This window comes from Clarias gariepinus, chromosome 21, assembly GCF_024256425.1.
Source record: "Clarias gariepinus isolate MV-2021 ecotype Netherlands chromosome 21, CGAR_prim_01v2, whole genome shotgun sequence".
In the NCBI taxonomy this organism is placed as follows: domain Eukaryota; kingdom Metazoa; phylum Chordata; class Actinopteri; order Siluriformes; family Clariidae; genus Clarias; species Clarias gariepinus.
The window spans coordinates 14,708,234-14,718,766 of NC_071120.1; the positions used below are offsets into that span (position 1 = coordinate 14,708,234).

A 10,533-nucleotide genomic window follows, 5' to 3' on the forward strand; every position below is an offset into this window, starting at 1 on the left:
GGTGTCCCAGTAAATATAGTGTTGAGCAACAGATATTGTATGCACATACCCACACATCTCCAATTGCAGGCTACAGGAGTCTTGCTGCAGCGGACAGACACTGCCAACAAGATGGTAGTTTTCTGGCACGTATCAAACACGAAAACCAACCCACGCACGCACGCACGCACACTTGCATTTAAAATAGTAATCACAGACATGATGTGCCACATACTGAGATACACCTTCGGTTATTGGAGTAAAAAAAAATTATTGATGCTGCTTCCCTGGACTATTTGCATGTGTATTAAAAGGCACAGTGATCACTAGGTCAGTTTTCATTGATGTGCAAATAATTTCAGGTTTATTTACAATGCTAAAGAGATTTAACAGAGATTCTTTTCTGGTGCAAATACACTGTATATAGATCAGGCTTTGGTACTGCACCTAAATTCATAGATGAAAATGGACATCAGACCACTGCTGTAATTGTATCATGTTTAATTGTGGTTTAAGTCCAGTATATCTCTTTCCTTCTGCCTTTTATGTGAAAGACAGTTATGTAAAAGCAAAGAAAATAAAAGCACAGCACAAGCCTTTCATCATGTCTGAGGACCCGCGTTAGCTACAGTGTCATGCTTTACACTCAACTGCAGAGATCTAACATTGAGTCTTTATCCTGAAAGAGTGAAAAATACATATAGATGCCAAGTAGACCTCAGTTCAGTTTAATGAGGGGACATGATACATTTCACATATTAGTATTTCTTTTAAACCAGACCTATATCTTTAATAATTAGAGCTATTCTTTTATTCATTAATTTCTACATCCAGCTTATCATGTGTCAAATTTCACAGGGGGCTTCAAGCCTATGCCAGGATACTTAGGGTACAGGGCGGGGTAAACCCTGGACAGGGTGCCAATCCATGGCAGGGAACACACACATACTCTACATGCAATTTATTTAGGAACACAAATGAACCAGGGGTCAGGGGTAGCTCAGTGGTTAAGGCATTGGACTACGGTTCGGAAGATCCCAGGTTCAAACCCCACAACCACCAAGTTGCCACTGTTGGGCCCTTGAGCAAGGCCCTTAACCCTCAACTGCTCAGATGTATAATGAGATAAAAAAAAAATGTAAGTCGCTCTGGATAAGAGCGTCTGCCAAATACCTAAATGTAAATGAACCTGATCTGCATATTTTGGGATTGTAGTGAGGAAACCAGAATACTCGGAGCACACAGACCCGAGGTGTAAGGCCACAATGTTAACCATTATGCCAACATGCCACCTACAGTACTCAGAGCTACTGTATGTATGGGAAAATATTTAACAGAGATAAAGAATATGCAGCGTGTAGTTGGGTAGTTTTATAGAGATAAAGAATATGCAGCGTGTAGTTGGGTAGTTTTATAGAGATAAAGAATATGCAGTGGTGTAGTTGTTGGCCCTGTTGCCTTGCACCTCCAGGGTCCGGGTTCGATTCCCAGCCAGGCTCGATTCTCGTTTCTGTGTGCATGGAATTTGCATGTTCTTCCCGTGCTTGGTGGGTTTCCCCTGGGTATTCTGGTTTCCTCCCACAGTCCAAAGAGACATGTGGAAAGAAACTATTCAAATTAGCTGTTAAACTTTTTTGCATTTATTTCCCAACACATGTGATCTGATCATCATCAGAGTCACAACAATAGACAAACACAATGTAGTTAAGCTGATAACACACATACAGTTAGTATTTAGTGAACACCCCCTTTAAGCATTCACAGTGCTGCAGAAAAATGTGAGTGAACCCAAAGATTAATTACTTCAACAAAGGCTAATTGGAGTCAGTAATCTGCACACCTGGCGTCCAATTAACGAAATGAGTTTGAAATGGTTGAGCTACTTTAATTCATAAAAGGCACTCGATGAATTTAATTTTCTGTCCATACAGTGAGTAGCATCTGCTGATGTGAACCAGGCCTCGTGAAAACAAGATCTCTGAAGACATACGATCAGACGAGTAGTTGATCTGCATAAGGCTGGGAATAATCTCAACATGTTTAGGCATCCATCAGGCGACAGTTAGACAAACTTTGTATAAATAGAGTCAGTTTAGTACTGTAGCTACTGTTGCTAGAAGTAAGCACCTAGCCAAAGGCACAATGCAGAATCATTAATGAGGTAAAGAATAACCCACGAGATACAAATAAATCTTAAAATCATCACTGGAACTGGCAAATACAGTATCTCAGTTCATGAGTCTACCATATGTACGTCATTGAGGAGGCAGGATGACCATGACAGAACACCAAAAGTAGAAGAATACTCATCACTACTGTATGTATGGCTTAAAAATAGCACGGCTCGCCAACATTAAAACGTCTGCAACGGTGAAGTATGGTGGAGGAAGCGTCATGATTTGGGCTTGCTTCAGTGCCTCAGGGCTTGGACCACAAATTCCCACGTTTATCAAAATATCCTACAGTATACCGTCAAGGTGGCTGGCCGCCAGCTGAAGCTTAGTAGATGTTGGATGATGCAGAAGAACAATGACTCTAAGCATGAATGTAAAAGAAAATGTGTCCCAGTCAGAGCTCAGACCCCATAGAGATTCTGAGAAATGACGCCAAGAGAGCTGTTCACACAAGACATCTTACAAATGTGTGAGCAACCTTAGAAGAAAAGTCCTCAAGAAATGAGTAATCTGTAACCACACAGAAAGAAAAAACTAGTCTGAAGCACAAAACCTCAAATAACCAGGCAATAATTGAGTCAAAAAAAGTGGGTTAGGTAAAACCTCAAAAACCTGTTGCTTCTACAAAACATTTCAGAAGCCCATGACTCCAAAGTTGCAAGAGTGAAAAACAGAGGCAAGCACGCCTTCAGCTTCAATACAACTAAACGTCCTGATCCATCCATCCATTCCTTCCTTTATCATCTACATGGTAAGGACATTTCAGCTCCAGCCAGAAGAGCCAAGCTGTACCAAGCAGCCTATAAACAACACATCCTCCATTTTATGTGTCTTCTTCTTATCATTACAAGCCTCCAGGGGTGCTGGGGAAGATCATTAAGTCGTGAAGACACACAGTGAGTAAAGCATTGTGCTTTCTTTCAGCGGGCGAGCATCAGACTGAGTAAGTTAGGTGGGTGGTCGGCCCACTGTGGTTTACGGCTCTGAGACGAAGAGGAAATGTGACGAAGATAATCAGCCCTGTTAAATGCAAATAACAAAGGACAGATTTTTCAGCCTGATCCTGATTGTTTTTTGTTTTTTTGCACTAACCTCCCAAACTAAAGCATCTACATTAGTAAATTATGCAAAACATAGAGGTGGCAGAGTTTAACCTTGGCTACTGGGGGAATAGGCATTTACATGAGCACAATGTTCACATACAGTAAAGTACTAATGAGATAAGTTTGTTCTTATAACTTTTTAAAGCCTTAAAAGATAACAGCTATCTTAACTTCCTGAAAGGGTTTGATTTCTTCGATAAGAAAACACTCTGCTCTTTATCATACATGTAACACACGTGAATCTTCCTGTAGTGCAACCACAAACACGTTAGTGACTGTTGATTTTGTGTTTTTTAGCAGTAAATTCAAATAATTAAAGAAGAAAGCTGCTTGACTTAGCAGCAAAAAAGCTTGGCTGGTAAAGCAAATAATAATTATTAGCATTTGCATATAAGAAATTCACTCATTATTTCACAATGAATATCTTAGCTGAATACTGAAGATTTATATCTTAAAGAAACAGCTGCTGTAATCATAAAGATGGTCCTGTTCTTGTCCCAAAAAATCACATGTGCTGATACTGAACATCATTTCAGCACATACTGTATTATTGTCTGTTTTTACTCTTCTATTACTGTAAAGATTTATAACGTCCCTATCTATTGTCACCCAGTAGAGGATGTAGACCCTTCTCACATCCTCTTAGAGATATTTTCCATGCCACGGCCACATCTGACTTCTTTGGGATCTACTGTAAATCCGTTGTCTGAGATCAAGAGTGAAGATGAATATCTTTTACATTCTTTCGTAACATAATACCTCAATACAAACTGTACGACTACTGTATTAGATTCCTTTTAGATCAGGAAGTGTAATCTGAACACATGCTTCAATAAAAAGAGATCTTCAAGGACCTAAAAATAACCCAATATTGAATATTGAACATATACTTCCTACGATTTAAATATTTTATATTTTTAAAAGATTTGAATGTAGTCTCAGACTTTTTGCACCCCGCCGTACGGTATATATTTTATGAATGGAGAGGCATTCTAGCTTTGAGCGAGTGAACTAAGCGTCTATCATTTGAGCAGCATGTGTGTCAGGACACTAGAGAGAGAAACAACTTCAAAGGAGATTCCTGAGGCGAGGACAGAATCAGGCCACCGGGTGGCTGAATGAAAACATCATGAGCTCCACGATCAGACCTACAGTTAATGGTACATGTGCAAGATTCACCACTCAGGCCCTCTTAGTAACAGCAAGCTTCAAAACTGTCACAGGAAGCTGTTGAGGATTAGCTGTCATACACCACAAGTGAAACCATAACACACGCTTGTGCTACTAGGCAAGGTCTCTTTTAACTGGAAACTGAAAACTGCTTCTGATGTAACCGGCTGCGATGAAATACAAAAAAATACAGCATTACGACACGAAGATGAAAGCCGGATGGCAGAGCTTTTGCAATATAACTTATTAGTGAAAAAAAGGATGTATCTGTGCACTTGGCTTTTTCTAAAATGCATATACTGTAATAGAAATGTGATGAAAGCAAAATGGCAGACATGATCTGGGAGAACACTTTTGACCTCATGCAGTCAACACCACTTCATAATGACATTGTCTAAATTTGTATCTGACCTTATTTTCATCCAATGAGTAAACAGTGTCCTCTCTGTCTCAGGTGATGATGTTTTCACTTGTTTGTTTAAAGGGGTCAGTACAGCAGTAGCAACATTATGTACTGTATATTACACATATTACATTACGTGGGCGAGAATGTTCATTATGTATGGCACCTAAAGTCTATGTATATTACTCAGCTATTAAACAGCATTATATTTTAAGTCATAAATCTTAAAACATATTATTCAGTATTTAAAATGTATTCAGTGAGTAAACTACAGTAATAAGAAAATACAGTACACTGCCTGTCATCTTTGGGTTTAAATAGGCAAATAATAAATAGTTGTTGATTACAACTGTTGACAGTTACCTCGGTTATTATATGTTTCAGCTGGAAGCAATTCCTTTAAATCTTAAACACACATGTCAGAAGATCAATTATGTGGTTGTGAAAAAGATGTATTATGTTTCAAAATGATTTGCCTGCATCAAGCAAGGAAAATAATGACCGTTATTTGAATTGTCTACAGACCTTTCAAACTAATTATTAAAATTTACTTTGTGTATCGTAAACACTGACCCCACTGAATATATGTTTAAGAGTAAAATAAGAGCATTTGCATGCACAGTGTAACAAGAATAGAAATGAATGGCCATAAGAAGAGAAGAAGGGCGCATGAAGTGATGGACCTATTATGCATAGGCTCAGGAGGCAGGGTTATGATCTGGGGTTTCTTCAGGTGCTCAGGTCTATTCTCCGCAACGTATGAGGCAATAAAATTAAGTCGTCTGACTACCTGAAATTTATCCCATTAAATGTTTTTCTTTCTTGATGGCATTAGCATAAGGTCAAAAAGTAACATTTGCATAGGATAACTATCTAGCTATTGCATAAGGTTTCTGAAAGTATACCATTGCAAATGCATGCCATTATCCAAGGTAGTTTTAATGAAATATTAGAGTGCAACTTTTTTAAGCCATGTCCAGGCCCACTGACAAATTCTGGAGTTTAATAAATTAATTTTGTTTTACACTTCTGGAAATTACAACCTATTATAATACAGGTTTTGTTTTATCGTTATTGATTTCTTAATATTGTGATTCATTTCTTAATAGTTAGCCTATTTGGCTGGGCACATGAATTAAATTACATGAATAAGTTTCAATGACTTAAAACACTAGTGGGCCTATAAATAATGCCATCTCTAACCTAGCGTGTTTTTTGTCAAAAAACAACAAAAAATTTAAACCTATGTGTAGTTAATACAGTACAGTAAATCGCCAAAAGGTAATTGTACATATCTAGATAATTAGTCTAATATTTAAATAGCTGGCTTATGTGCAAACTGGGTAAGTGATAATTATTTCACAGCAAAGTGATGTCTGATTGAAGCTGAATTACCCTGACTAATTGTATAAACTTTCTTCTGGTTTCAGTCACTTAGTAACATCTTCTTCAATACAGTCACATCAACAATAATAATAATAATAAAAAAAAAAAACATAAAAAAGGACATTCTGTCTACTTTGAGATTAGAGTAATTAGTGGACTGGTTTTACTAAATAAATCCACAGGATTAATTAAACGTCAAGAACCTCTATAGGTGCAGAACTTTTGGCACTCTGTTCTGGAGCATTAAGATGTGTGTATGCATCATGCTGGGGGAAAAAAAGGAATCAGCCATGACATCAGATAAGCAAATAAGACTGTGAAGACACGTCATGCTATGGTGGTTACCCACATATCTATTGTTTTCTTTTGCCTAAACATTGTTCTAATATGGTGGGGAAAGTAAAAGATGGAAAAAAAGAAAATGAAAGAATAAGGACTGTACTGGAAGACATTAGATCACAATGTCAAGTAAATGTCTTTGGACAAACTAATAATGATGATAAGTAACACATACCCATATGACTTGGCAGTCTGAGACTTTTGGATTATAGACCTTGATGCACTTGATGTCCACCCACATACCCAGACAGGTTAAAATATCAAAAATTTGGAGTGCACACTTTGCATGAGTTTAAAAGCTATAACAGCTTAGAAGCTTGAAAGTTTTACAGAAGCTTGAACAGTCACATCATTCATTACAAACTGGTATTACCCTGGTCCTTGCTTGAAAAAATGCTGGATGAAGTTGTAAAAACAGATTCGATTGTCCATTTTTCTCACTAAATGATCGTCTGACCTATTATGGGAGTCCTTGAAAACAGCAGCACTGGCCTCCCATGGAAACATTTTTCAGAATCACGACAGAAAATTAAAACACGGCCTCCAACTCACATAAATCAGAAAGGCAGTGATCCTCACAACATGGCACTTAATAAAAAACGATGCCCAAAATTCAACATCATCTTTAAATTCCCTATTTTGCACATTAACAAGGGAAGGGTTATAATAATGTCTCAAGAGAATTTCAAATTCCCCATTCAACAGTGAGATGGATGTTGTTAAAAATGGACAATTGTCAAGATTTGCATCTGAACAATCCACAAAAGTTCTGGAACAATATCCACTGGACGGATGGGACCAATGTTTAAGCTGTCTGGTAATCATGCATAATGCCATAGTTATCGAAACTCAAACACATCATGTCATCACAAGCACTTCATACAGTACAAACTGCCAAACATGGTGGTGGTGGAGAGCCGATGATTTGGGCTTGTTTTGCAACTACAGGACCTTGGAAACATGCCGTTATTGGCACACCAATGAATAACACTTTATACTATTATATTCTTGAGACAAATTTGAGGCCATCTGTCCAGCAGCTTAGGCTGAGCAAAAATGGGTCATGCAACAGAAGAATGAACTAAAACAACCCAGTAACACAACTTCTACATTAACAAAAGCCTTTTTTTTTTCTTTTTTTTTTTAACCAAGGCTTGAAGTAACCTATTCGAAGGCCAGAAATCAACCCTACCGAGATGTGGTGACAGTTTTCGAATGTTGGTTTACGTTTTAGACAAAAATGACTAAATATTGAAAGCTGCTGTGTTTTTTCTTTTTGTTGTTGTCAACTTAAGTTATTAGTTTGTTTGTGGAAGCTGATGAGGTCCACACAATTGGTATTTGGGCATGCTTCTTTTTTTTTCACGTTACTGTGTGTATGCGTCTAAAGCGTATTGGTCTTCATCCCTACAGACGGATTCCCCAAATTTGTAAAATATTTAAAAATATAGCTGCTGCCATATTTATGTACAGTATTCTAAAATCCCTACGAAGAACCTGGAGGAACCATAAATAGATTAGATTTATTTGTCAAAACATATAATTCTATGAGATGATGAAATAAGGCCTTGTCTTGTGTAAAATGTAATATTTGTAAGTAACACAAACCTTGTCTGCCTATCCTTTTAAAATCATTACACTTGAGCTATTTTACACATGAGCTTTTTTCACTCCATGAGCTCTAACAACGTCGGTCTCCTGTGATAGAATGACAGGAGTGTTCAGTGCAGTAGGAGGCAGCTAGAGTTTAAACGCATTACAGCTGATTAAAAAGATACTGCATTCATTCATATTTATTTAAATAACCAAGGCTGAATTTACTGAAGGGAAATCTTTTTAATGACTCGGTCCTACAGTGGATTAGAGTGTGTTATTAGAGAGCACTGTGTGACAGCCAGGCTTTTAGGTTCAAATGACACAAGCCACATGTGTCACTCACACACAGGAACAGAAGTTTGTCGTTTGACAACGACAAAGGCGAAAGTTTTCAGTTAACACCCCAAAGTGAAAACCACTGTGCTTGGGGTTTGGCGGCAACTTGAGCGAAAAACATCTTCCTGTCTTCCTGACTCTTAAAAGAAGAGTTTAGTAGTAATGTCATTAGACCTACTGAAGATGGGAGGACAGATAGAAAAGTGGACATTACAGTTTAGACTTTTAACTGTCACTGGTCTAAAACGTGTAACACCACTAAAGGTAAATTGTTTGTTGTATTTGTGGAATGCACGCTTCAACCTGAGCGGGATTTGCTGTACACCTGTTCTAGTGAAACGGGTGTACAGTAGTGGAAATATTGCACTATTGCAAAGACACCAGACCACGCTTTCACACACACACACACACACACATAACTGTGAGTGCAACATCAGCACCATGTAATGATCATCTATCTCTTCCTCTTCCTCAGTTTGACTCAAGGGCTTTAACCTTTTGCTTAATACAACAGAAATAATCTGTTACCTTCATACTCACTAAGGTTCATTTTGGGCCTGATAAACTGTGGTGAAATTATTTTATGATATTTCATCACCCTAACTTTTTTTTTTTTTTTTTTTAACAATTTTTTTTTTTTTTTCTTGTTTTGTTGTGCTTTGAGGACTCTTTCGTGCATGGACATGGATATGACACACACATACATACATACAAACACACACACCACACTCACCGAATCGCTTGTGTTCTTGCTCAGCTCGCCCTGACCGGAAGCGACCGCCGAATCCAGCACGAGCGTCTCGAAGCACGCCGAGCCCAGGGACGAGCTTTTGGGCTGCGACGCGGTTAAATGCGCCACACTGAGCCGCGGGCTGCTGTGGGCCGATACCGAAACCTCGTGTGTGTAAATGTGTGTCACTGCAGCGGCTCCTTCCAGCGCAGCGAGCGGCGACCTCCCCGGTCCTCCTCCGCTGCAGCCCGGTTCCGCTTTGTCGCCTTGGAGAGACGCGGGACTCGAGCTGCTCAGGTTCGGCTGAGAGGAGGAGAAGATTCGGTCCAGGACCGGTTTCTTTTTCCGCTTGAACATCCACAAGCCGCTTTCTTTCTTGCCGTCCGCGCTGCGTCTTTCCGAGCCCAGTTTAGGGCTGAGAAACGGTCTGGTTCTGTCCTGGAAATTCTTCCATATCCTCCGCTGGCAAGATGCAGAGGTCGCGTCGTGCTCCTTGGCTCCGTCCTGGTTCTTTGCTTTCTCCTCCATAGTGCCCGAGCAGCAGCCCGCCAGTCTGTAGCGCGCACGGCGTCGCCAATGTCACGGTGCGGCGCGAGGGCGCACAGACCGGATCGATCCTCCAATCCCAGAGAAGCGCTCGGTCTACACGAGGAACTCTTCTTAGACGTTGCGTGATCTGATCTGATCTGAACGAAGCGATCAGCTGGCTATAGCGCAAGCATAGTTCCTCTCGTATGTGTGTGTGTGTGTGTGTGTGTGTGTGTGTTTTATCGAGGAAGCTAAACAGGAGGTGACTCTTAACTAATCTACTGTATATTACACAAGCAAATCCTGATACCTGACACCATGCACACACGATTTCCCTAAGATATGCCTCTTTATATAATTTTGAGATAACAAAAAAAAATCTAATATTCTGTCCAAAATATTAATCTTCATTTACCCCCATACAAGCCGAATGATCAAGCTATAGAAAGTAACCAGGCGGGCAGGTTATTCATCCTCTAATCACCCTCGTACACTCACACATTTCCAAACGACTCCAGGGATGAGATGAGAGATTCCAAACGCGATTCTTTTAGAACGACTCTTTCAGTGAGTCGATTCTTGAGCACGAGCGAGCGCGCAGTGGTGAATCACACATCAATAGTTCGAACGACTCGCGAGAGGAAAGTGAGTCACACAAGGGACAGGGCTGTGAATGAGAAGCCTAAACCTGGACGCAGCGTTATGGATTCGCGGACGCCTCCTCCCGGGCTACATCTGCTATTAGTGCATCTAATAAGCAAATCTAAATACGTGTTAAAGGAGGGGACA

General features: G+C 39.6%; 1 protein-coding gene across 2 annotated transcripts in view; it reads right to left on the reverse strand.

Annotated features, from left to right (window-relative positions):
• Positions 1-10,025, reverse strand: part of mctp1a (multiple C2 domains, transmembrane 1a) — a 158,087-nt gene extending 148,062 nt beyond the window's left edge. For both annotated transcript variants that reach the window (XM_053480893.1, XM_053480892.1), the window contains exon 1: positions 9,220-10,025. In XM_053480893.1, coding sequence (XP_053336868.1) covers positions 9,220-9,744 — 525 coding nt within the window. In that variant the 5' untranslated portion in view covers positions 9,745-10,025. The remainder of the gene's footprint in view (positions 1-9,219) is intronic.
• Positions 10,026-10,533: the final 508 nt, after the last annotated feature.